The sequence below is a fragment of the Hypomesus nipponensis genome, chromosome 7 (assembly GCF_054491055.1).
Source record: "Hypomesus nipponensis isolate SF chromosome 7, ASM5449105v1, whole genome shotgun sequence".
Lineage (NCBI taxonomy): Eukaryota > Metazoa > Chordata > Actinopteri > Osmeriformes > Osmeridae > Hypomesus > Hypomesus nipponensis.
The window spans coordinates 9,794,122-9,820,817 of record NC_140367.1 but is presented as its reverse complement, the minus strand read 5'-3'; the positions used below and the strand labels follow the sequence as shown (position 1 = coordinate 9,820,817).

The 26,696-nt window shown below is 51.6% G+C and overlaps 1 protein-coding gene across 3 annotated transcripts; it reads right to left on the bottom strand.

The window, feature by feature from the left end:
• Positions 1-3,274: 3,274 nt before the first annotated feature.
• On the bottom strand, positions 3,275-26,680 carry cnot4b (CCR4-NOT transcription complex, subunit 4b). Of its 3 annotated transcripts, none has more exons than XM_084701807.1 (13): positions 26,438-26,678; positions 19,942-20,188; positions 18,928-19,125; positions 15,616-15,702; positions 15,398-15,499; positions 15,178-15,303; positions 14,902-15,026; positions 14,485-14,691; positions 14,205-14,262; positions 13,790-14,045; positions 12,714-13,304; positions 8,128-8,367; positions 3,275-5,475 (listed from the first exon to the last, which is right to left on the bottom strand). In XM_084701807.1, the coding sequence occupies exons 2-13, from the start codon at positions 20,113-20,115 to the stop codon at positions 5,159-5,161; spliced, it is 2,481 nt and encodes an 826-aa protein (XP_084557933.1). In that variant the 5' UTR covers positions 20,116-20,188; positions 26,438-26,678; the 3' UTR covers positions 3,275-5,158. The 3 variants fall into 3 exon arrangements, with proteins under 3 accessions (XP_084557933.1, XP_084557934.1, XP_084557935.1); XM_084701808.1 differs by lacking the exon at positions 26,438-26,678 and adding an exon at positions 26,069-26,176; XM_084701809.1 differs by lacking the exon at positions 8,128-8,367 and having other exon boundaries at positions 26,438-26,680.
• Positions 26,681-26,696: the final 16 nt, after the last annotated feature.

The following is a 26,696-nucleotide window of genomic DNA, read 5'->3' as shown; positions in this document are numbered from 1 at the left end:
TTTTCTTCTAGTAGTCATCATGAACCGAGAAAGGGATATTGCAGCCTTTTTTGCCCCAGTAAACAAAAAGGTTAGAGAAACATATCAAGGTATTGAGAGAGGAGCTGGAAGGGGGAGAGCCAGAGCATTTTGTATGATTTTAATGTAAAGCAAAATTAAAGTATTTCATGTTTAACCCTTGTGTTATCTTCGGGTCATTCTGACCCCTCAGTCATTCTGACCCACCGTTGTATTGCGACAACTTTACCGCATACAAAAACAAAGTGAAGCATTTTCTTTTAGCCGTCCGGCTGTCTCAGACTCCCACATTGCGAAGGTTAAAAGGAAATCCTTTTTATTTGTTTTTGTATCGGGTAAAGTTCTGGCAACACAATGATGGTTGTGACCCGAAGGCAGCAAAAGGGTTGAATATAATTTGTTTCTGTTTTTTAATGTCCCCCTCTGATTAAACACTGCCCCCCCCCCCCCCTTGGCTCCCCCTGTAAAATTAGTCTAGAACTGCCACTGACCATGAAACACGTCACATTTACAACCGCAGCCACAAATCGACCAAACTCAGATGTGTGACTGTTAACCTGTAAAAGAGCGCCGCATCCCAAACTCGGAGCAACAATCAAAGTCCGTCTTATATCCCTCGATCTTCGAGTGGAAGTCTTTATGCTGATTGAGCAGTATGTCTATTTACTCAGTATGTAAGTATACAGGCTGAAAGAGCCACAGGGATAGATTAATAACAACATCTGCAAATTGGAACTCAATGTGTGCTTTGCGCACTGGATATTTCTCTCCGTAATAAGAAATATTCCTTGGGACACAAGCTGATAATGCAATTGGGCATGAAATTACATTAAAACCACTAGACACACTTCAAGAGCTGTGCCTCTAAAAGAAAGAAAAAAAGCTTGAAGCAACAATGGAAGATAAGACCCGCCTTATCCCTTATAGTGGATAATTGTGATACAGTGGGAATGAGGGGACCTGGAGGAGAGGGGGGAAGGGAGAAGCAACCCCTCCCCCCCCCTCTGAATGGAGCACATCCAGCCTTATGTAAAATGATGTTCCTTGACATACTTACGGCACAAATATTTATTTCCGTCCATGAGGATTACACAAGGCTTTCATACAAAAAGGTCACACACACGCAATTCCTGCTTCCGCGTCATTCCATCTAGGTTCTTGGGGCAGACGTGGTAGTGAAGCATGCGCTGACACACAATGGGACACTTATGTGGTACAATGTCACAAAAGCACACCTTGATGAAACCGCACCTGAAGAAAGTTCTATTAGAACTCTGCAAGGTCTTTACACTGCATCAACAAAGAAGCTAGTTGTATAGTTGCTGACTGAAAGTAGTTATTGACTATTGGGTGCTATAAACCCCTTCGGAAATCATTTCCCCTGAATCCCAGTATAAATGTATGCAGTCTGAAATGTATTAATAAACTCCTAAAAGTGTGTGCTTGACTAACATGTGAAGTTAATGGGAATGTGTGCTCAAGCTTCAGAATGGTGTATAATAGCAAAAAAAACTGAGATACTGCAACTTTCATTCTGAACGGACGTTAAAATCTAATGGATTTATCAACGTTTAACATCAGTACTGTGTCTGTTGAGTAAACTTGAAAAACGAATAAAAAAAAAAGAATTAAAAAAAAAGAAACCCTGGAAATGTTCAACTGTGGAATGTAAAATCATTACAAAAATAAATTTCATTGGTGTGTTTACTAATTACATTTGTCATCCTATGGTTTACACACAAAACAGCCACTATCTAAGCTTTTATCGAATATACATCTCATGCAAATTCAACTGACTTCACGTAGCACTGCCATCTCCGGCCCAGCCCGAGACGCAGATCCCGAGACCAAACATGAAGGAGAAGAAGCAGCATGTAAGTAAGCAGCTTAAACGGGGTGGTTTCTTAGACGTAGGCCTATACAAATCAATTGTGATTTGAACAACCGATTTCCTCGTCAGATCCAGACTGGGACGCTGGAGATAAAAGTGGAGGCGAAGGGCATTAGATCACATCAAAGAGGATGTCAGCCATGTTTCAGCTGCAAAGACTTGAGAGGATGAGAAGGGCAGGGCGGGCAAATCAGAAGTGAGATTGAGAGGGTGCAAAAACGAACAAAAAGTCCACAGCAGCTAGGCTCATTTAAAGAGACGATAATAGGCCTACATGTGGTCCTGATGAATACTGCATGAAAGCATTTAGGCCAGCTGCGCTCGATCCATTCAAATCTAAGCGTCAAGAGAAGCCAGCCTTAATAGTACCTGACTGGGCCAACGTTTTGCGTGCTTCTGAACTCTGTTGGATTTAGAATACCAACGGAGACAGTTTAAGAACTACACTGGTTTGCAATAAATGTGAACATGATATAAACTCGTCGAATTATATACGATGTATGTATAATGCATTTTGGAAAGCATGACTGTCACATCGAAGTACATGCAACACAAAGCATTTGCCGAGCCAAATGTGAGCACTTAATTTGTTCTTGACATTATCTGCAAACTGCTGCCTCTTCTGCACGATAAAGTTAATTAGCCCACACTGAAAGCATTTGAAGTGTGTCCTTTCAAACACGGCCACGGCAACGGGGGCTGGCGTGGTCGCCCACTGCCGCTTCTTGAACTGAGTTATCTGCGAGAATCATACGATGCTCGTCTCCTTCGGTCTGTTTGAACTGTTGGTAAGCCACATGAACAGGTGCTGTGAGTTGATGAATAAGTGGTATTGGGGCCTTAGCCATGACAGTGCATTGATTAACTGCGCTTAATGCAATGCTTCAGTATATGACCATTAGAAATAGATAGACTCAACCGGAAACAAATCAAAGTCTTCAATTCTGGTCCTCAGGGCTCACTGTCCTGTTTGTTTGAGATGTTTCCCTGCTCCCACACACCTGATTCAAATGAAATGGTCGTTATCAAGCTCTGCAGAAGTGTGATAACGCCCCTTCATTTGGAACAGGGAAACATCTTAAACAGGGGTTCCCAATCCTGGTCCTCGGGCCTCCCTGCCCTGCATGTTTTAGATGTTTCCCTGCTCCAACACACCTGATTCCAATGAATGGGTCGTTTTCTAGTTTTGCAGAAACCTGTTAACGACCATTCATTTGAATCAGGTGTGTTGGAACAGGGAAACATCTAACACATGCAGGGCAGGGAGGCCCGAGGACCAGGGTTGGGAACCCCTGATCTAGAACATGCAGACCACTGATTTAGACAATGCCTTGATTGGAAAACAAAAACAGACTCACACTTCCAAAGTGTCACATTTTGTCTTTTATTTAAGATTTAGTTTTTCTTCCAGACCTGTGGAGAGATACAATTCCTTCAGCTCTTCATTTTCAACTTATGTTGTGTGTTTTTTTGTTGTTGCATTGTGTAAAACCCATGGTTGGACTGAATTGGTTTCCTCAAGTTTTAAATCCTTAATCCACATGAATACTGTTGAATACTGAAAAGGTGGCAAGGACCCTAATGGAAAGTGACAAAAACTGAAGCCTGTTAAACTAAATGAAGGGTTGGAAGGGGATACAGGTCCATGGTGGACTGTCCCCTGACATTGGCGATTGCTCGAGTTGACCTGTGACTCCACTATCCCAGCACACATTCCCAAGAAACAACCGTTCAACTGACAAGTAACGCAATGGTGGGGGAGAAGCAGTCAGGTGTTTACCGGGTGGTTGACGATGCTTCGAAAGCCTGTGTGCCATCTACAAGGCCACCGTTTGAATTGATCCTCAAGTTGTTGCCTAATGATTAAAATGCGCTCTCTTCTATAAGTGAACGCGCTTGCAGTTTCCCCTGATTCTGATACCTTATAAAAATGCCATGCCAAAAAAAAATAAAAAAATCCCGAAGCTATGCCTTTCCTTTACACTACAATAAAAACCAAGGCATAAGCTTGTGGCAAACACAGGCCCAATCTTCACACATCATCTCTCGCTTGCTAAGTCAAACAAACCCAGCCCCCCACCACTTCCTCCATCCTCCTCTTCATGATGAGGTGTACGGTGGAGCCAAACCAGTAGCAGCAGCATCGACGCTGGGAGTCTGGGAGCGAGGGCAAACCCCACAGGGGCGCCACACGGTGGCGCTCCAGAGTCCACACACCCTGCCCTGCGCTCGTGCCGAAGCAGGTTAAAAACGCCCGTCGCCCCCGCGGGGCGCGGCGTGGAACTACCCTCTGATACAGAGGTTGAGCCGCTACGCTTTTGAGGGCGTGTGGGGGGGAGGGGACCATCGAGGGAGGTGCACGTCCTCCACCCTGTGTGTGTGTGTGGGGGGGGGGGGCGCTATCACGGCTGCACGCTCGGCCGTTTCCAGACGGCTCCAGTTCGACCGCGTCAAGCTCAGTAAAGGCTTTTTTCGATTTGGGCTTTTCATCCTCCCTCCTTAATTCCTTTGATCCTGTGAATTAAATGAAGGGGAAAAATAACCCACCTCAAAGAATTGCACCCCACCCCCACCATTCTTCAGTGTAGCGTAAACCTGACTCCTGCTGCAGAGGCGCCCCCCCCCCACCCCAGGCTTGGTAGGCGGAGCCTTCTGTTGGCGTGGAGACAGACGGGGAGAAGGAATTCTGACTGGCGCTCTGAAGGCAGACGTGTTCCAATCCTGCTCCGAGGCCTCAGTAGCCACCGGTCAACTGGACTTGCACTATTGGGCATAATCCTCTCAAGCATGGTTTTTAGTCTCTGTTTTAGGGGACGGGGCATTTCCTGTGATCCGCTGCTCAGCCATTTGGATTGCCATTTTCTTTATGAGGTTGAAAAAATGACCCCCAGATTAGTCACGGCCCTCCCTGAGGCCTCTGTCTGTCTCTGTCGATGGCACGGGGATGCTCCCAGTGGTCATGTGATCATGACGCGTTAAGACGTGAACAGGAAGTGTGACTGGGATAGGGCGCCAAAAGGTCAAGGGAAACAACGGATCGAAACCAAATAAAAGGACACAAGAGCTCTGAAGATGAGGAACCAAGGAGATGGAAGAAATAAAGTAGCATATAATCTTGTTATTATTTTGTTAATAGTTCTGTATTTTGTACTTCGGGTGATTTTGGTTTGGTGTGTTTTACGCATGTCTCTGTGGGGCTCGCCGGTGTGTTTATGCAAGTGTGTGTGTGTGTGTGTGTTTTCACAGTCCCTAGTGACGATCCATGGCTGCACTCTGTAGCAGGTCTGTTTGGGTCTGGACCGGGGGTCTGAAGGCTGTCTGGAAGCCTGGCGGGGGGGAGTGGAACTGGCTGGCGGGGTTGGCCGTGGCGGGGGGCGGGTAGGGCGCCCAGCCGCCTCTGTGGAGGGGGACCTGGCTCCCGAACGGGCCGCTGTGTGGGGGCTGCGGGGGCACCGCGGAGCTGGGGGGGGCGTCCATCTCTGTGAGGGCCTGCAGGGACTTGAGCCAGTGGGGGGGGTTGTCGTCCTGGAGAGAGTCCAGGCTGCTGCCTGCCGAGGCCGGGATACCTGAGCGTGGAAGAGAGAGGGAGAGAGAGGGAGAGAGAGGGAGATAAATACCACAACCACAGATCTGAGCACGATGGATTTCTCCATCTTTGCAGTGAATCTAAGAGGACTCCTATGCTCTGATCTTTGTGCGTGTGTGTGTGCGCGCGTGTGTATCAATCCTTGTTCCCCTCCCTCCACCCCTCTTTCCCTTCTCTCTGTCGGCACAGAAGGTTAGGAGCTGATCAGCTGGGATCATGGCTGACCGGAGTGGTCTGTCGAGCCGGGCCAGGCTGAGTATCGATGGCTCCGGTCTGGGCCGCAGGGCCTGATAAGAGGCCCTGGTATTAAGCCCCGAGGCTCAGACAGGAGAGAATCGATCGGCCACTATTACACCAGCAGTTGGGGGGGGGGGGGGTGTGTTGAGTGTGTGGGGGGGGGGGTTAGGGGGGGGCTGCCTACATCCCCCTGTGGGGCAACTGGCTCTTCTGAACACAGTCTGGAGCCGTGATGCGATTTAGTGGTGAAACCTGATAGCCTAACGGAGGAAATCCCTGGCAAGGGAGAGGGAGAGAGGCAGGCAGGCAGGCAGGGTGGTCAGTGGTGGCGCTGGCCCCAGTAACAGACCACTGCCCTCCACAGGTCAGGAGGTAAGGAAGCTAATTGGTGCTCAGGAGCATTGCCTTCGAGCGAGTTATCGATGACTCCTCAAGCCAATAGGCTGTGTGAGAAACAAAAGGGGGAAAAAAAGGGGTTGATTTGATTGATGCTCCACCTCTTGAGGAGAATGACACCCAAGATCAAGTCCATCGATCCATGGGTCACAAAATCCATAAACCGTTGCGGTGCCCGACACATGATGACACGCTAGTATTTCTACGGAAACATCCAACCCCTAGATATCTGTACGCCGGCCGACTTGAAGCGACAGCCTTAATTGTGCTGCTGATGTACTGAACGAGGGCGATGCTGTTCCCCAAGTGCCTGGCGCTCCAGGAAGGCTCCTTTTCGTCAAACCCAATACTCCTCAAATCTCTTTCATGTGCCGGGCTTGGCGTACCGGAGCGCTGCCGGGGGAAAGATAGTCACAGTTTGCGGCGAGCGCTGGGTTCACCAGGGGAGGAAAAGTAGTGTGACTCGCAGCCAGCCCGTGGAGATGGGGTTGGGGGGAGGGGCATAATCACAAGCACAAACGAGGGAGCGGGAAGAGATTTGGTGTTCCTCCTCTAATTGCCTCAGGTGCTGTGAGTTTCATTACTGCCCCTCCGGGCTAGTCAACACCCCCCCCCCCCCGGGCTAGTCAACACCCCCCCCACCTCACCCCCCCGCACAGCGTTGACATAGATGTCACTTCCCAGAGTTCAGGGACGGTGGTGCTCATGCTATCGCGGGCCGCTGTGACGGTGCAGATTTTAGAGCCAATAGCAGGTCCACGCCGTATCCCCGGGCAACATGGTTCAGACTTTATTTTTACATACATAGCATCTGATTGTTTGTAAAGTATGCTGTGTACTGGAGGTATTGATTTCAGGGGAGTAGTTGGACGGACTCTTGGCTGGCTGTGAAGCAAGATGACCCAGAAACTGCTTAGTGTGCAGCTGGGACGATTTATTCTACCCTTATGTCACTGTAGAATAAGCAGAGATGTTATGACCACGCTTTCTATAAACTATGCTCCAACGCCACCGCAAACACCGAGCCACTACTAGGCCAAAAAAAAGTAATAGAAAATCTCAACTACGATTGGCCAAAAAAAATAAAGAAAAGATACGCTACATTAAACACATATCCAATCCAACCCAAATGGGCATCACAGAAGATACGGAGCCAATTGTTTAGCCTGCACCGAACAATAAAGTTGATAAACTCAAATAAACTCAAATCTATTTAACATGCTCCGTAACCCAGGAGGGGGGGGGATCAAGTGCGAGGCTGTCGTCAGCGATGCCATCCCTGGGTATTAGAGTCATCGGTCAAACCCTGCAGGGGAAACTCCTGCGCTCTCCTGGTCCTTCCACAGCTCGTTACACGCCACAATGTGATTAGCAATGACAACGACGACGCCGTTCACTCCTCCTGTACGCTTCCATGATCTCTCTCTCTCTCTCCGTTTCCCCTCTCCTTTTCATCCTCCATCTGACTGTGGGGCACGACCCGCGTGGCCTACATCCCTCACGCAACACCACAGGGCGCCCCCCACACACACACACACACACACACACACACACACACACGACCCTCTGTTCTGCATACAACATGCCCCCCGGGGTCCAGCGTGACCGCTTTGTTAGCACTGGGTAGGACCGGAGCCGCCCACACAGCCGGAACGAACGCAGCCGACGGGACGTGGAACGCTGTAGCCACAGCGACGTGCTGTGACGAGACGCCCGCAACGCACAACCGCTTGGGAATGAGAGAGCAAATCGGCGCACACTAAACACACACGCCACACAAAAGCAGCTAAAGGGTTTGTTAGCCAATCAGAGGCAGAACTTGACATGCACCCCCCCCCCCATCCCCCTCAACCCCTCCAACACTACAATCCTGGTTAGTTCCACCACACACACACACACACACCACAGTATATGCCCGCCCCCTCCCCACGGTCCTAGGGCCCCACCCCTCCCACCAGGTTAGTCTCCAGCAGGCACCCCCTCTACCGGGTCCAGTTACCTGTGATGATGGCTGGGTCCATCCAGCTGGCCGTCCCATCCCAGCTAAGGCTATGGGAGACGCCCCTGGAGCCCGCCGGCGCCCCCGTGTGGTTTACGCTGGACGAGGAGGAGGAGGAAGAGGAGGACGACGGCGAGGAGCCGGGCAGCCCCCCAAAGTTGATGTTGATGTTGGGCAGGAGCGCCCTAAGGCCGTCCTGCCACTCTTTCACCTTTATACCCTCTCCCGCCCCGCTGTGTTCTGCACGGAAAACAGAGAGAGACAGAGCCCTTAGAGGAAGGCACGGACAACAGGGACAGAGGCGACGGCCACTCGCACGGCGGTGGGGGGGGAGACCGGGGCCCCGGCCGATCGGGGCGAGGCGTTTGTCCGGCTGGGGAGCCCGGGGAAACCCCCCCCGAAGCCATCCAAGGCTTTATACGCCGGAGTATCCCACACTACACGTTCTCTCTCTTTCTCCTTGAACAACGTGTAAGGTTACAGACTGCAGAAGACTACGAGCCCCCCCTTCGTCCATCCCCCCCTCCCTTTAACGTTTATTTGGGGACGTAAAGTGGCAAACACAGCTGATTAAACTCCTCCGTTACGCTGCAATTCCTCGTTCCATTCCGTATTTATAATGCACAGCGCTACGCAAAGAGAGAGAGAGACAGAGAGAGAAAGAGAGAGGGAGAGGAGGCGGTGGGCCCTTCTAAATAATACAGCAGCTCATTTCTCTGGGCAGACGCCAAAGTCAACGTGGGTTTTGTGTGCGTGTGTGGTTTCTTTGCTTTCTTGGTTGTATTTAGACGAGTCAAGCTGTGGGGAGGTGCCCCTCCATCAGGCTGCAGGTGGTGGAGGAGGGGGGACGGAGGGTGGAGGACGAGGGGGGACGGAAGGGGAGGAGGAGGGCGGACGGAGGGTGGAGGACGAGGGGGGATGGAGGGTGGAGGAGGAGGGGGGACGGAGGGTAGAGGAGGGGGAGGGACGGAGGGTGGGTGGAGGAGGAGGGGGGACGGAGGGTGGAGGAGGAGGAGGGACGGAGGGTGGAGGAGGAGGAGGGACGGAGGGGGGAGGAGGAGGAGGGGGAGGAGGGACGGAGGGTGGAGGAGGGGGGTGATGGGAAGCCTACTCCCACTGGGCTCAACTAGCTGCTTTGGCAGCCCAGCCACCTTCAGTACACATCTCTCCCTCACACACACACACACACACACACACACAGTGTGTACTTCAGGGTCCTTAGAAACCTCTGCCAGGCAGGCGTGTTCCCCCGGGATGCCTCGGAGGGAGCAGACCCCCCCCCCCCCCCCCCCCCCCCCCCCCAGAGGAGAGGTGGGCTAATGGTCCGGTCTGCAGAAAAACACCCTGGCAACGGCCCGGGCCCCCACTGGCCGGCCTTCATAAGCATGTGGCACCTGCCTGTGATAATGATACTGTCCTGGCTGGACAGAGAGCACCGGCGCACCAGTGGACTGGAGGCAGTCACCTTGCTTCTCTGTCTTAACACACATAGCTTGGTACAGTGACTCGACAGAACGGATACATCTCCAAGTCTTGGCAGGGGAGGGGGGTGTAGAGTAGTCCCGACACACCAGACGCGTCGAGGTACGCATCACCGAGACTCACGCCGAATCCTAGTTTATAGCCCGCGTTTATAATGCATAACACAGCGCTCTGATGGAGAGAAGCCTCTCGTGTTTCACAGTGGTGGACTGGACCAGGGTAACCTATAGGCCGTCCAGTTACCGTGACTACATGCGGAGGATGGTGGAGGGAGGGGGAGTGTACTTTGGAAATATGAAAGAATAACACTGATTCTAGGCTTCCGGCAGCCGGGCAGAAATAATTCCGAGAATAATTTTGCGTGTGCAGCGACGACAAGTCCCACTCTCCTGTCTCCTGTCTCGCTGTGTGTGTGTGGTGTTGTTAGAGATCGGCTCAATTAGAGCACAGACTAATGAGAGGAGGTGGTGCTGGTGGGGGGGGGGGGGGGGGTGGTGTCGACACTGGTCCCTCTTGAGAGGAGCCAGAGCACTCCAACTCACCAGCCACTCCATGAATAATAAATACTAATTGACAGGATGACTGCTGGTGTCTGTGTTGCAGGCCAGCTGCGACCGTCCAGTCGGTGGCTATCGGCTAATACGCTAGCCCTTTCACGGGGGCCCCCGGGCCCTACGCGTGGACGGGCTGTCGTCGGCGAAAAGGGAAAGCGTGGCTAAACTCTCGAGGAAGGAGTCGCGAACAGTCCGATCTCCGACCCGTTCGACAGTTAAGACGGGTCCCGGTGATGGATGGAGGAGGTAGACGAGAGGAGCTGGGTGTGGGAGACGCGACGAGATCAGACTGGAGTCTGGGTCTGTGTTCCCCTGTGATGGCACAGGCTCCGGCCCCTCCGGCGGGCCTCCTGCCTCTCATCTTTAATGTGCTAGTCAAGCAGGGGAAGCGTGGCTGGCATTAACATCATCACCTATGTTTCCATTTGCATCAGCGGATAAACAAGCCGCGTCATGGTTTATTCATGAAGCAGAGAGGAGAGGGAGGGACAGAGACAGAGAGAGAGAGCTGGCTTTAGAAATCAATTTTAACTAAGTCATAGACCGCCACCCTTCTCCAACGGATCGGAATTATTTAACATTAGACTGGCTGGACTCCCTTTTACGATACCGTTATTAGGGAAAGGTCGCCAGCCAATAGAGGCCTCCGTTTCTTTTTAATTGGCTCCATTTTGCCGCCAATTTCTTGTGTTTGGACACTGCTGGCTTCACTGTGAGCTAAGTCGTTAATTAGACTGTCGAACGGGGATGGCATTATTAGCGCGGACCTGGACGCGTTCCACCTCGACACACAGAAACGCCCGCACACACACAGCTTCCATTCGCAACGACATACCTGCCTGCTCCAGTAATTGGGGGGGGGGGGGGGGGGGGGGGCTCTGTGTACATCAGCGTGCATGCGACAGTAGGGTCAGAGAGAGCAGCGCGACAAGGGATATCCCCCCCCTCTGCCTCGGACATCACAGATCTCTTCATGAAGGAAGTCCAAAATCATTTGCAAATAATAATACTTGACCTGGATGAGGGTGCCCGGAACTGATGTCAGACGAGACAACGACCAGACCCTGCCTCAGCCAAACGACACACACACACACACACACACACACAGGTTTACATGTGGAGCTCGAACTCTCCCGGCAAACACTCAGTCTGCATTCGTCACTCGATGACTCTGGGGCAGAAGACACACAGTACTTCCAGACTTACACCCCCCCCCCCATCCACCCTTCAGAATCCCACCACGGGGACCAATTTCACACGAGGTGCCTTAAAGACACAGAGCAAAAGCACACTCGCTTTCATGAAAACCAACAGGGGGGGGGGGGGGAGACAATGAATGATTTATGCGATGTACTCTTTAAATCCAAGCACCTGCCCCTGGGCTAGGCAGAACCTCAGGGATTGGGAGGCGAGTCCTGTACTGCTGTAGCTGCTGGTGAGCTCTGACTAAGCCCTCCACTGTACCCAACATTCTCTTCTTCCCGTGTTAGCGCCGACGAAAATCTTAAGGCTTTCGTGGGTTTCGTGAAGAGAGGGGTTTGAGTTGGGGGGGGGAAAACACTGACGGAACCAAGCTAGCGTGCGCTGCCGTTCTTAAAACGGCACGGGCTGACGCTAAAAATCACTCGAGTCACTTCAAACGAGGTGGGCGGTGGTGTGTGTGTGTGTGTGTGTGGCGTGTGAGTGTCTTTCCAGTACTACCATACTGACTTTACTACCTTGAGTGAACTGAACTTGAAGACAGGCTCTTTAGTGAAAGGTGTCTATTTCTAGAAGGGATATAGTAGTGTGTCACTGGGGGGGGGGGGGGCTGCTTGGTAGAGCGGCTGTTCTATGATCCGGATGTTTCATTCAGCCTCCATTTGCTCCTTCGGCAGAGAGCACTTCCATGGCACATTAGCTAATGATGCCATATGCTCGGGCTGCCTTTGGCGAGCGAGCGTGAGAAGGGGAACGCAATCAGGGGTTACGGAGGACTGCTCCACCGTGCATCACAAGTACTCCCAACGCAGTGATGGGTAGGCACTCTGAAAGCACAAGCCCCCGACTCCACATCGCTTCCCAGCATAGGGCTCCCGGTGGGCTGGACTACTTCTGCAGCTGCTCCCCCCCCTGCTGTTCCCCACCCCGTCACCGCAATCATGTGCTGCCACCCAGTGGTCACCCGTGGGATCCGTCACGCAATGCATCCCGATGACGACATGGCTCGACGTCGTCTGGCTGCGGCCGTACTACTTCAGCGTGCGTGCGCTTACATACGTTCCGTTGCGTTTCGAATCGTATGATCGGTGTTGAACGCACCCTTGAAAAAAAAAAAAAAAAAAAAAAAAAAAGCTCTTCCCCTCTCAGAAGCTGGTGTGCTTCCGATGGACGGAACAAACCTGCCGCCAACACGCCGAACACACCCGTCATAAAGCTCTCCCTCTTCCCAGAAGCCCCTTGCCGCCCCCCTGCGCGCTCCCCCTGCGCGCTCCCCCTGCGCGCTCCCCCTGCGCGCTCCCCCTGCGCGCTCCCCCTGCGCGCTCCCCCTGCGCGCTCCCCCTTCCTCACCTGTGATGGGGACGCCTCCGAGGCCCGTGCTGTGGTGCTGCGGCAGCATGCTCAAGTCCAGGAAGCTGCGCGAGGCCGAGCCCGTGGCGGCGGGGTTCAAGTGGGCGAAGTTATTGCGCGCCGGCGCCGACACGGCCGCCATGCCCATCCACGGGTGGCGGGAGGCGCAGGAGGAGGACGAGGAGGAGGACGAGGACGAGGAGGAGGACGGGTGCCCGGGGAAGCTGAAGGAGCTGTAGAACTGGCGGTGGGGTTGGCTCTGGTGCTGGGAGAAGTGGTTGGGGAGGCCCGTGTTGGAGAGGAGGTGGTTGGGGGGGGGGAAGCCCCCGGGGGGGCCGAGGCCCGCCTTGGCGGGGAGCGAGAAGCCGTGGTGGTGGTGGTGGTGGTGGTGGGGGCTGGGGTGGAGGGGGCCGGGCGACAGGGGCGAGGAGAAGCTGTCCTGCACCGAGAGCTCCTTCTCGATGAGGTCGGCCAGGGCTTTGCGGGTGATGTCGAACGGGTCGAAGCCGAGGTCGTCGTCCTGCTGCTGTTTGGACGAGCCGAAGCCGAAGGCCGCCTGCCAGTCTGTGGAGGACGATACTGGGATGGTATCTGGAGGGACGGGTCAGGAGACACCAAACCAAAGTTAGCTTAACCTTTAGATGCGCGAGTTCTAAATATCACTGACGCTTCCACCAGAGTAAGTTATTCTTCCAAAACGGAAGCTAGCGAGCTTTAGTTAGCTGCCGTTACCTAGCAACCTAGCATAATCCTTGAAGCAATGCTACTACCTGCTAGTGTTACTTGTTAGCCTCCTAATTGTACATTTTGAAGCCATACTATAGCGTTTGTCATATAGTTATTGGCTATCGGAAAATAGTCGGTTGGAACGTTCAGAATCACACGTGTGACGTTACTCTGTGGGGCCTGCTTTCGAACGATCACATATGTGCGACGCTACTACTAAACCCGTTAGCCGCGTTTGCTTCAGGTACCTCAGCGCACAAACCTCCACTTTCCCCCTCCCCCCTGTCCAAGTAAGACACGCAGCAGTCCTTCACAAGAAAGTTCTAGCCACTAAGACATGGGGACCCCACCTGAGGTGAAGAGGCTATGTGGTTCTGGCGCCGTGGGCCAGTCGGAGTTGTTCTGAGGGGAGCTGTGGAAGCCGCCCAGGCTGCTGGGCATGGGGTTGGGGTGCCGGAAGTTGCTGTTGTCTGAGAACAGCGACTGGGACTCGGCGGCGGCGCCCTCGAAGGGCGAGCGGGCCGTGATGCCTGCTACGCTGATGGGCACCACCAGGCTGGGCTTGGTGAAACCGGGAGGGGGCGACGGGGAGTCGCTGCCCGGGAGCTGGAGGGGGGAGGGGGGGGATCAGAAGATGGGAAGGAGGAGAACAGGTGGATGGGGGGAACAAAATTAGCCAGTTTAGACGTCATTGCCTTGTCGTCATCGAAACAGTCGTTTTCCTTATCCACGTCAAAGTCGGACGTTTCGTGGCGCAGCTCTTACCAGCTGTGAGGTTTCTCCGTTGCCTATACTGATGATGTCTGGCAGTTTGTCGCTAGGGCTGAGAAAGAGAGCAGAGCAACCGACAGTTAGTAGGGCGATCTCCTCCACCCAGCACACAACTACACATCCAGCTCGTAACAACACCACGAAAGGAGCAACGCGCTCGTGTTGGAAAGAGTGTACTTGACTGAGGTAACATCATTCACGCATATTAATTGAACGCGTGCCTCGACTGTTGCCGGGCGGGCAAGGGGCTTGCCGGTGACGGTGTTGTGGTTACCTGGCGGGGTCACAGTTGGAGGAGAAGGGGGAGAGAGCGGCCGCGGGGCCCAGGCCCAGGTCCGAGTCGGGCCCGTCTGGGGTCATGTGTTCGGAGTCGGAGCCGCCGTCTAACTGCGGGGACTTCCTGTGCTCTGACGACAGCCCATTGGCCGTCTTCCCTGTGGGTTGTAACGACGGCCAGGCGTCTTTGTTGTTACTGTTGGACCTGAGGAGGGAAACAGGCGGAGATATTCTGGGGGTTTTTTATTTATTGTTTATGGTTTTACAAGAATGCATACAATACGCTTTGAACCTACAGTTCTTATACACAAACAATGTACATAATGTGCATGGTGGGCTAACTGCAAAAAAATTCTATACACACAGACAGCTCCCAAACCTGCTTGAATGTGTGCGTTAGCTGCAGAAACGGTACCTTTGTAAAGAGCTGGGTTTCCCCTTTGGTTTGTCCCCCCCTGTGGCCGAGGTTTGTAGAAAGGAGGGGTTCATCTTGTATAGATCCTGCAGCAGCTTCTGCTCATACTCCTGGTGCTTCCCTGCCTAGACAGCCCACACACAGCTTCAGGTTAACAAGCGCAGGGTTTTACAAGGCACCGTCACGTTTCAAATTCACTTTCATTGATCCGGACGGAAATTCGACAGTAGGGTCCTGGCTCTGCTCCCGGTTCGGAGGGCCCCCCCCCAGTCTAACCTGCATCTCTTCTTTTGTGAAGCTCGCCGCCTCGTCGCCGAGCTCGTGGAGATACATGCAGTCCGGCTTGGGACACTGCATGCTCTTCAGGAAGTAACTGCAGTACTTAGTGGTTCCTAAAGAAGCCTGGGGGAGGGGCAAGCGCAGACAGATGCGGGTTGAGCGCGGGAGAGAAGAAGAAGAAGAGTGGGGAGGGCCGTCATTGGCTGACGCGGCTCACCTTGAGCGTCCTGCCGTCGACGACGACGTTGTTGACGCACTGGATTGCTCTGAGGGCGTCTTCCGACCGAATGTAAGTCACATATGCGCTGGCACTAGGACCCTGGGAACCGAGACAGGACAAGGCGGGTTAAAGGGAGAGGAAGGGTTTGCGAGGGATCTCCTGAACGGCACCTGCCGTCAATCGTCTCCAGGGCGAAAAAGGGAGTTCCCGCCCACCTGTGAGCCTGCGTAAGACGTGCTGTTGTTGATGACCACCTTGTGGATCTTGCCAAACTTTCCGAAATACTCTGGCCTCTTTAGAACCTGGAAGGAGCAGAAGCACATTTAGCAGACGCTCTTATCCAGAGCGACAGACAGTAAGAACAGGGACATTCCCCCCGAGGCAAGTAGGGTGAAGTGCCTTGCCCAAGGACACAACGTCCACAAAACTTTCTCCCTCAACATTGACGGCTCCACCATCACCCCCTCCACCAAGGTCCATAACCTTGGTATCATTTTAAATCCCACCCTTCTCTTTCTTACCCCACGCCAATCACATCACCAAAACTGCCTTCTTCAACCTCAAGAACATTGTACGCCTCCGGCCCTCACTGTCTTTTACCACCATGCAAACTCTAATTCACGCACTCATAACCTCCAGACTGGACTACTGCAACAGCATCTTATATGGCTCTCCAAACACTGTCCTCAACAAACTCCAATATGTCCAGAACTCTGCCGCTCGTCTGCTCACCGCCACCCGTCGCTACGAACACGTCACCCCAGTCCTCCAAACCTCCACTGGCTCCCGGTCAAACACAGGATCAACTTCAAAATACTACTCACCACCTACAAAGCCCAAAATAACCTGGCCCCTTCCTACCTCTCTGACCTCCACCCCCTTCATGCCCCTACCCGTGGCCTCAGGTCCGCCGGCGCAAACACCCTAAAAACCATCAGGACGAAGCACCGGACCTGGGGTGACAGGGCCTTCTCTGCTGCTGCACCCTCCCTCTGGAATGACCTCCCTCTCCCTATCCGTCTGGCTCCCAATATAGCACTATTTAAACAATCCCTCAAAACTCACCTTTTCAACCTCGCCTTCACCTGAACATATATTTCTTTATAATATTATGTTTGTCTGTTTTGTTCAACAACAACAACAACAAAAATATATATATATATAACTCAAACTCTAGACACAACGACTGAAGATTCAAAACAGCAAGACTGAAGACACAGGGGGTGGAAAGTCATTTAGGTCTGAACTGGAGATGATAATCTGTCAACGTGCGACTCTACTTGGTGTGCTGGGGGCTTTGCAGCCTGCGTGTGATTTCAGAAACAAAATAGACTTCGCAGCTCAATGACGCTGCAGGGGTCGCACTGTGTAATAAGGACAGGCATACATGGGTGTAATGAATACATAAAAGAAGAAAGTGTGTCAGGGGACAAATGGTTATGTAAAACTGGAATTGAGAGCACCATCTCTCTAAAACATTATCTATCAGACAAATAGGCTTATGTTCTGAACTGATATTAATGATTTAGGATACAATTGAATATGTTTCCAGGGTTCGGTCATCACGAGTGCTTAAGGGGCCAAAACAAAGCTATTGCTTTCAAGGTTGATCTGTAAGAGGTACCTCCGAATGATGACAAACTAATTAGCACCAGACCTGGCTTGTTCACTGCTGAAGAAAGGAAATTGGAGAAAGACAGGACAGCCTAGTTGGCACACATTCTCCCTTTCATTTAGGTGACGATGTCCATGGTTGGTTTCTGATCCCAGAGGTATAAGGAGCACAAGGAGACGAGGGAGTGAGAGAGAGTTTTCCAAGGGCTGTGTTGGCTCTCCGGAGGTTTGGCTGGCTACTCAAGAACTGGGTGCAGGAAAAGCTGGGGGTTTTGACATTCTGGTCACTCTGCGGGCCGGATACCGGCAAATTCTTTGTGGCGTGTGTTTGACGAAGGCTCTCCTTCTATTCTGGATAGACACAGATGGACACAGGAACAAATATACGGGGGCGGCGGACGACTCCAAGATAAGGAGGAGGGAGAGAGAGGAAAACAGGGAGAAGCTAACTGACATAAGGTGACTGACAGACCTGAATCCAGGTCCTTTTGTTGACGTCGAAGGATTTGTCAGTAGCGACACATCGGTGGTTTATTACCCAACCAAAACCTGATATTGGGATACCTCTAGCACGATAGCTACTGGATAAGTCCAGGAAGAGTGGGCCGGGGTGTTCCGTCACGGCACACAATCGTGAGGGTGAGAAACGTACTCGGCCAGAGGAACAACTGAACACTTCTTGAAATCTTTCCTTTCTTCTACCAGTTTCCAAATGAACCGTTTTTTCCCTTCTCCCTTACCGTTTTCGCAGCCGGGGAGATGAATAATTAGTTCTGGGCTATTTTTAGAGATAGTGACTTCATGGCGGATGCTGGACGCCATTCAGGCAGGGGTGGCTGGGACGCCAGAGCGACTCGAGCTGTTGTTGTCGTCGTCTTAGCGGGCTTGCGTGGGAGACTGGCAAACAGAACTGTGGTTGCTCGTAAGCGAATACACCCACTGCTGACACGATGGTTGATGATGCTGTATTCCGAGGATACATAAAACCCCATGTGGACTCGCCATGTCATTCGAATATCCTCACGACCGCTCGCGACAAAACGTGGTTTCAAAATCGAACCCAAAACCCCAGGAAGAGCCGGGATCTTCACACAACAGCCCAGTTGCTCTAGAGAGCCATCTTCTCCATGTCATATCAGGCGCCGCTGGATCCGAAAAGCAGCACAGCCAGCATCCTGATGACATCACCCCCATCGCCCTGTCCCTCCACTGGGGCCCAGTCTACTACCTACTGCCAACCTAGAAATGTATCCATGGAACAGGACACCCCTTACCTCAAAAGAACTCCTCTCAGCCCACAACTCCTCCCGCCTCTCCAGGTCCAGCTAGGTTCCTCCTCTACGCCCCCCAGGACAAACCTGGTGTTGGTGGGGGCCCAGGCCCTCAGCCCCCCCCCCCCCCCCCCGCCACCCTCCGCCTGTGGATTTTACCCAAGTTTACAACCCCAGTTTAAAAACTTTTGTCTAAGAAGGATTATCTTTATAGCATTAATTTGTTGCACTTTGCGTTTGTATTTTTTGCCCTTTACCTTTGCTAGATTTGCATTTATTTTTGAATAACTATAATGGATAACCCTGAAAGTGGGGGGTGGGGGTGGGGGTGGTGAGTGGATACCTCAAAAGAAAAACTGCCTCAGCTAAAAACTGGGCTCCGAGCAGGACCACAGGCCTTCCACCACCCTAGGCCTGATTTGACAGATAGGTGGAAACGTATTTCCTGTGTGTGTGCGAGCGTGAAAGCGTCTCATTGAAACTCGTTGTCCAATCATTAACCTGACCAGGAAAAAGACAGCCAGTATAAATCACCGCACCCCGACAGGGAAGGCAAGAACTGGGACGTGGGAAACAACAGAACAGATTACCAAAACCGAGGGGAGCGTGTGTGTGTGTGTGTGTGTGTGTCTGCTCTCTTACCTCGGGGTCGGCCAGCCTCTGCGACAGCCCCACCACAAACACCAGGTTCCTCTGGACCACGCGGACGCTGGCCAGGTGCTTGCGGTTCTCCGTCACCTTCTGCTTCTTCTCGTTCTGCTTCTGCTTCTTCTCCGTCTTGATCCTCTGGAGCTCCTCCTGGGACAGGGGCTTGTACACCGCCGGGTCCTCTGGGTACGGCTGCACCGCGGGGAGGAGAGATGCGTGTCAGACCCTCTCCCACACACACACACACACTTCTGGACTGGGTGGTAAACATCCCTAATGGCGTCGGCCATTGTTGGCTACATGCACGCACGGGTCCCTGGGTCGACATTCACACAATGCTTTTCTTCCCCCCCCCCCCCCCCCCCTTTTTTTTTTGATCGCTGCTTATTCCTGGTGGAGGAAAGTTGGCGAAAGTGCACCGTCAAAATGGAGGCCATTAGTCTTTTGTGTCCTGTCAAGTGCAAACGCCGGGAGACTTCCCCATCGATCAGCTGAATTGGCGGGCCGAGGGAAGAGAAAAAAAATAAAGTAATTGCACACAAAGAAAAGGGAAGAAAGCAAGGGAAAGGAAGGAAGTGAGAAAAAAGGTGGAAACGGGGAGAAAGAAAGCGCCTCAGATATGGTGGCTTCGCCGCGTGTCACCCCCCCCCCCCCCCCCCCACGACAGCTGCCTTGTTGTGATGGATTCACTCTGAAACCCCTTCAGGCAGTGGTTAGAATCTGCTTATCAAAGCTTACAGGGACGGTACAGCACATGAGATCAAACGCACCCTCTCTCTCCGGCATCCTTTCCCCTGTCAAGCAGGCCCCTGTGAGGTAAACCCCCGGTGTTAATCCGCAAAATACCCGTGTGTACTTCCTCAGGCAAAGAACGGTGGAAGGGAGTGGCAAGCATGTAGTGCAGTTCAATAGCCAGACTAAAACGAATACAACATATTGATCTAGTGTCTGACATCGGCGTTGTTCACTGTTAAACTGGGGGGGGGAGGGGGGTGGAGCACCGCCTACCTTCCTGCAGGCGGGGCAGAGGCCGTTCTCGTCCGTGCGGATGCGGTGCCAGCAGAAGCGACAGATCTGGTAGCCGCAGGTGCAGGGGAAGAAGTTGACGTCGTCGATCTCCAGGGGCTCCATGCACAGGGGGCACTCCGTGGGGTCATCCTTGAACTCCGGGCTCCGGGACATTCTACGACACGTGGCGGCGCTGGCGGGACTGCTTCTCACAGTGGCTGGGCGGTGAGGGGGGGGCTGAGCTTGGCTGGGGGGAGGGAGACAGGAGAAAAAAAAAAGAATGATGGGGGGGGGGGGGAAGAAAGCTAGGAGACTTATCAGAAACCAACAAACTAGCCAATAAACAAGCAGAAACAGACAGACAGCAAGATCCTTTTGGACGCCAGAGCTCAGCCTAACTCGCAGGTCTTAGCCTTAAGACTACAGAGACAGACCAGTACGTGTCAAAAGCAATGCGCCGGAAGACAGAAAAAGAAAACACAACACTGTCCAACTCTACAGACTACAGTTTCTCTGGGAACTCCAAGGATGTAGGCTACCCAGTGGGAAATCCTAAAGCACATTAGTACAAATGCCCCTCAGCAAGAAGCTGGCTTTGGTTTTCTGCTGTGCCTACCTTTGGAGAGAGGATACTAACAAACAGATTGTGAAATACGAGTCCCACCGGAGCAGCGTTGATTCACTAGATACACAATCTCTCAATCAAATAACAAATGGCTGTACTTTTATTTACAGATAGAGCACGGGTAACATCCTTGTAACATTATTCTGTTGACCTTGGGTGCCTGCAGGAAATAGGTTTTCAGAGAAGACGAAAAGGAAACCGTTTTCCGAGTAATACCCGGGTACTTGGGAATTGAGGTCTGGGCCCAAAAGGCATAGCTTGTAAGGGTGAGGGATTGTAGGGCTGATTGGAATTGACCGCCAACCATCGCCAACCACAGCCCTGAAACGGACTCGGTACAGCCGAATGAGGCTGTGTTTGGCTGGGAAGGGGCTAGGTGGAATCATCCACAGGAGAGACCACCAGTGAACAGTGCGGTCAGTTCAGGGTCCGCAGCGGTGACTGAGGTGGGAGGCTGGCCCAGACGAGACCCTGGTGGTCCCTCCGGCTGAAGCTCCAGAGATGAAGGAAGGAGGGCATACGCTTGCTGTCCCCTCAGGTTGTAAAGTCCACGTCATGCTTTGTGACAAACTCACAATGAGAACCACACTAACAATGTCACGGATCAGAAGACGGATGTTGTCAGGCTCCACCACATACCTCGGTATTTGCATTCTGAAGCGCGGCCATCTTAAATGACAATCCCAAAACAAAACACGGTTCGGCCTGCTCGTCATTCAACAGGGAGGGGGGGGGGGGGGGGGGGGGGGGGGGGTGCCTTAAGCGTGGCGTGTGATCTCCACCCACACGTTAGAGGGAGGTGTGATTCAGAAGGGACGGTTGACGGATGCGGAGTGCTGAGTCACAAACAGACGCGGTCGGAGGAGGAGGAGATGGAGGAGATGGAGGAAGGGGCCCGGGCAGAGCTGCGCACAGAGCGCCGTGGCGCTGAGGAGTCATGGCGATGGGGAGTCACACTGAGACCACTCAGGGCTCATCAGGCGCTCGTGAGGAGCCTCGCCACGGGGACGGAGGAGACGAGGAGTGGAGAGGAACGGGGTGGGGGGGGGGGGGGAACGCAGCATGGGGCGCCTTGTGGGAATAACCAGACAAAGTCAACAGGCTTGAATTATACCCCTAGCGTTTGACTCTTCTGTTGGATAGGAAATGGATTGTTTCACCCAATCTGCTTTACTGCTTGGGTAGGCATTAAGCTAATGGGTACGGAAAACCACCTATATTCCCCATGGTGGCCTGGTCTTCCTATTTTGTTCTGGGTTAGAGTGAGCGTTTTGTTTTTGCTTAGCGCTGCACAGGCTACTGGTCCAAACGCGGATGATGCAATTCAAACAGGACGGTTGGGAAAACTTAGGACCTTGGTAGATACCTAAAATGAGCTAAATGGTATTCAGGAAGGCGTGTGTGAAGTTACCTTCAGGACATTGCTCGTTTACCCACCAAACAGTAAGCCTTTGGGCATCGCTGATAGCTATAGGTACAGAAATAATCTGTGATATATAACATGAATAACATGTTTCCTCAGCAACCACCCGAGCTCAGTCAGGAGCAACCAGCTGCTGGACATGGGCAACACAACAATGTGGCACATCAGTGGCTAATGTGAACCATCAATGCCAGCTCATGATGAAAAATGCTCGACAGCCTCTTTAAGTCTGGAGGCAATCCCAAATATGTATGACCTTGTTTAATTCCTTCGGTATTAGCATACCTAAGATATATGGGCGCTACATCACTATCAAACAGAGGTATATTCAGTGCAACATTTGTAGCTTCTTAACAAAATGTGCATCTCAGGTCGCCACTTTACTGAGAGGGGGGAGAACATGGGAGCGGGGGGGGGGGGGGGGCAGATCAGGCAGCCCTGATGACCCTGATGGTCTCAAAAGAGTGGAGAGTACAGGAAAGACAGGGAGAAGGGGGGGGGGGGGGGGGGGTCTAAAAATACCCTGCCGTGTCCCGGGTATGAACAGGGAGGAGCCAGACCCCACCACACGCTTCTCTCTTTTAAGGGAAGTGGAGACGGGACGCAGGAGAGCTCTCTCAGGGCCCCGCCCCCCTCTCCAGCCTGGTCTACATGTAGGGTCATCAGTCCAACCTGGCCCCCGGCTGGGAGCTGGGGCTGGCCCACAGACAAGTGGGGCGAGGATGGGCGGCCTGCGATGAGTCACACTCGGCCTGCGATGGAATTAGCAACCGAGGCTTTCGGTTTCAGCGACTGTGCTGCGCAACTCTCGCTGCTGGGCTGCTGGCCACAGGGGGCTCCGTCTGGCTCTGGAATCCCCCCCCCCAGTTGTTTGGCGGGAGGGTGGGGGGGGGGGTCTCCCATCAGCTCCAGAAGACATCTGTTAACTGCTAATGAAAGCCTGTGGAAAGGGGTTCCCTGCAGAGAACTGCGCTGCGATTAACACCAAAGTGCTTGCAAGACTTTTTTTCTTTTTTTTTTTTTACTTTGGGTAGCCTACCCGACGCGAGACGCAATCTGGATCGCACGGCTAACTGGCAGCGCGAGACGACAGGATGCGGCGCGGTGAGCCGTCAGCCTGGCGTCCATCTGAAAACCTCGGGCGGGCCTGGCAGGATCGGCGTGTTGAGCAAAACAGCTCGCAACATCCGAGGGAACCACCAAGAACACGACACCGTGTAATCGCTGCACTGAAAAGAGCTCTCCAACAAAAGCACGTTGCCAAATTCCACAGCTTGCGTCATAACCAAAGATTCAAGCAGACGGGTCGGTCCGCGCTGAAAATGTAACAGCCGACAGTGAAAGATGACTGGACTTTGAATTGACATGAGGAGTATGGTCCAGATAGAGGGCCACAAACACATACCCTGTGAAGGGCAACCAGTTCTGGAATGGAGATCAAAACTGATCTCAAGCCACAGGAATGGGCCTAAGCTTTAAGGTTCATGTCTGGCTGTGGCCATATAAGATATGGGTCCATCACAACCACAACATATCTGAGGTGATACTGAAGTAGAAACGGGTCTGTGGTGTAGACGTCCTTACCTACATGCAGGACTGGTTAGGATTCGAGGGGTAAACCGAGGACACTGACTTGAATCTCTGGGCCTTGTCAAGGGGACGGGAGCAAGAGAGCTGGGAAACAGTCTATTTTCCCCCAGCAGCTCAGTGCGAACATGGTGCTGTGCACTTTTAGCACAGGCTGACAATTTCCTGGATTTACTAACCTATGTGGCATCTGGCCTTGGGAGAGAGGAGAGCTGAGGACATGGCATTGCTTCTGTCTGAGAGAACTAGCTCAGGCCTAAGAGGCCTTTTGGAGTGTGTGCCATGTGTCACCAGGTAAACACTGGCGTTAACTTCCCACACAGGATCGTCTGAGTCTCGGCAGGCTTGGTAAATCGGTCAAAACAAACGCTTAAGTAACCCCGCTAACGCCACGTCATCGACAAAGACCAACTCGGCCTATTCTACACAATCTGTATGTGACCTTTTCTCTCCAATTAATTATTGACAGACAGGCCCAGAAAAAGCATTCCAGGTCGGCCACCTCGGCGGAATTTAACGAGAAAACTGAAACATGTCATCAGAAAAATCCAGTAGGTCTGCTCGTCAGTCAAGGATATTGCCTTGGACGCAACATTGGCTGTGCTAAGTACTGATGACTTGGGCTACCACAAAAGTCCAAGAGGAAGTGGCCATGTCAAACTGTGAACAGCATGACAAGAGAACCATCAGTGCAAAAGGGGACACAACCGAAACGAAATGTTTTTGCCAAAGTGAACCGTCTGCCATTTGCAAGGCCGGGTGTTCAATTAAGACCATGTACAACGAGAGAGGTTTGTATACAATAGAGAAAAGATTGACACAATGACACGTCTTGTGTGTCGCTTTGGTCTCTTTGGTGACTTTCTGCAGAAAGCTGTGAATGTGATGCATCAGCATGCCGCTTTACACTAACGTTTCATCGACTACCGTGTAGCTTGTAGTTCCATAGGAACTGCCATATTGCTACACACATACTAACGGCTTAGTAAGAATTATTATAGTTTAATTGCATAGCCATTCCTATGTACCTACACTGTTTTTACAGTATTGCTATAGCCTTAAAGTAAAGTGGCCCAACAGTCAACGGATATGGCAGCCCTGCATTCATGCATTGATTAGACTTTGGCCCTACGCCTTCAATAGGTACGTTTTAAGTGTAGTGTGAACAGTAAAGCACACAGGCGAGCTCAAAAGACAAGTCATTGACCAAACTAGCTGCTTTATTTGGAAGATAGCAATGCAGTTAACTTGTGTGGCAATGTTGACTGAATGCAGACAAAGGCATACAATATGGTTCAACAAAAAGCCATATATAACTTTTCACATTGTCGCCATCATGATAACAGTCTCCCTACAGTTTTCAGCTCGCAAGGCCCTTGTGGTGCCGAGGAGCATGTGATGCGAGTATGTGACCCTTAGGAATAGTGTCAGATATCATCAGACACTCATACCAAAGGAAGACCAGGCTGTAATCTCTGACACAGACAATACAAAGAGCAGGGTAGTATTACTCAAGAGAGTACTGTGCCTTTGGCATCATCTCATCTGGTGACTAAGACCTCCACGACAACGGTGTTTACCTCCATGGTGAGACCAAGAGCTTGCTAAGCACTTACTAGCAAGAGCACTGATGGATGTGGATATACCCCCCCAGGTTAAGAACTAACATGTCTAACTAGTTTTCCATCTGAGATGTCTAATATAGTTGAATACAATCAAAAACAAATTTATGACGAGACCTGCCATTTAATACGTCACTATAAATTGCTAGGTTTCAATAATAAAGAAAATTGGTCCGTTTTCAGATATCGAACACACTGGTTTTGTCATACAATTGGGAGAGGAATATGCCAAGAATGCAATCAATGGCCAATGTCTATGAATATTAACACTAAGTATCTAACTATCTAGCTACGTACACAACTTGCAAACATCGACAGCTAGGCTAACTAGGTAGCCATCTATATAAATAACTCAGGCCAAATCTTAAAATGTGAAATGTGTGATTGACGTTAACCTAATATCATCAAACACACCATGAATTCATGTGATTGTGAAAATAAATACACATATTTCGCATTTGCGCTACTACTGTGCTCTGTCAAAGTACCGGCCATACAACACTGGGCCGTAATACTAATAAACCATGTTCATACGTATTGTGTCCATTACATTGATATTATAAGTTACCAATCAGGTAAACGTTTTAGAGAATAAAAGCAACACTATATTAGCTATCACAACTGTAGTTGTCAACATGGCCCAAAATGTTTCTAGCTATATAGTCTCAGAGCCGGTGCTGCAATACTGGGATAGCTAGTGCTAGCAAGCTAGCCACTTACTGTGTGCAGTAGGCTCTTGTTGCTATTAGCAGTGCAGCTATGCCACCTAGTATCGGTGTGAACAAACTAGGTAGCAAGCCACTGTCCTAACTTGAAAATAAAGATGACCAAACAAATAAAATAAAGCGCAAATAAGAAATTCAAACTCACATGTAGTTTTATGTTTTTTTACATACAAGTTCTGCAGCAAGCAAGGTAAGAGAGTCAGCCAGCTAGCTAGGTATGCCAGCGATGGCAAAAAGGCGTTCTTTTGCAAGTGCGGCCTAACTTCCCCGGCAAAGCCTGCGACTCTGAGTATCTCAGTATACTAGACTAGAAAAAAACCATCAATTGTATTGAGCGAACCTTTAACTGCTCCCTGTCAAACATGAACTCGTCACACATGTTGGGATTTCCATAAATTATGATTTATTACACAAATGAGCACACGATATGCCATATTACTTTCTAACTACAACCATCAACTTGGAAACTGGTCATCTCTGAATAGTTTATGGCGATAGTTTGTGGGATACTCACCCTTCCTATTTGCTGGGATTCCTCTCCAGGGATATTCACAACAAATTGGGCAGTGGATTACCAATCTGACAACCAGTAATTTTGCAGCCACCTCAATTTCTTTCAGCGTTTAAATTCAAACGTATTTTGTTGAGGGAAACACCTTGCCTTTTCTATTAAGCCTCTGTTGGTATATGATAGCAACTGCTGGCTACCTTCAAACCACCATCTTACATTGAAATGAGGAGGAGTGAAGGGGGGGGGGGGATCATTTAGTACA

Excerpts from the sequence above, each read along its gene's own strand:
- cnot4b (XM_084701807.1), bottom strand. The coding sequence starts at position 20,115 with ATGTCCCGGAGCCCGGAGTTCAAGGATGACCCCACGGAGTGCCCCCTG. Across the intron at positions 15,703-18,927 it reads AGAGGCTGGCCGACCCCGAG|GTTCTAAAGAGGCCAGAGTA; the intron begins GTAAGAGAGCAG and ends TGCTCCTTCCAG. Across the intron at positions 15,304-15,397 it reads TCGACGGCAGGACGCTCAAG|GCTTCTTTAGGAACCACTAA; the intron begins GTGAGCCGCGTC and ends CCCCTCCCCCAG.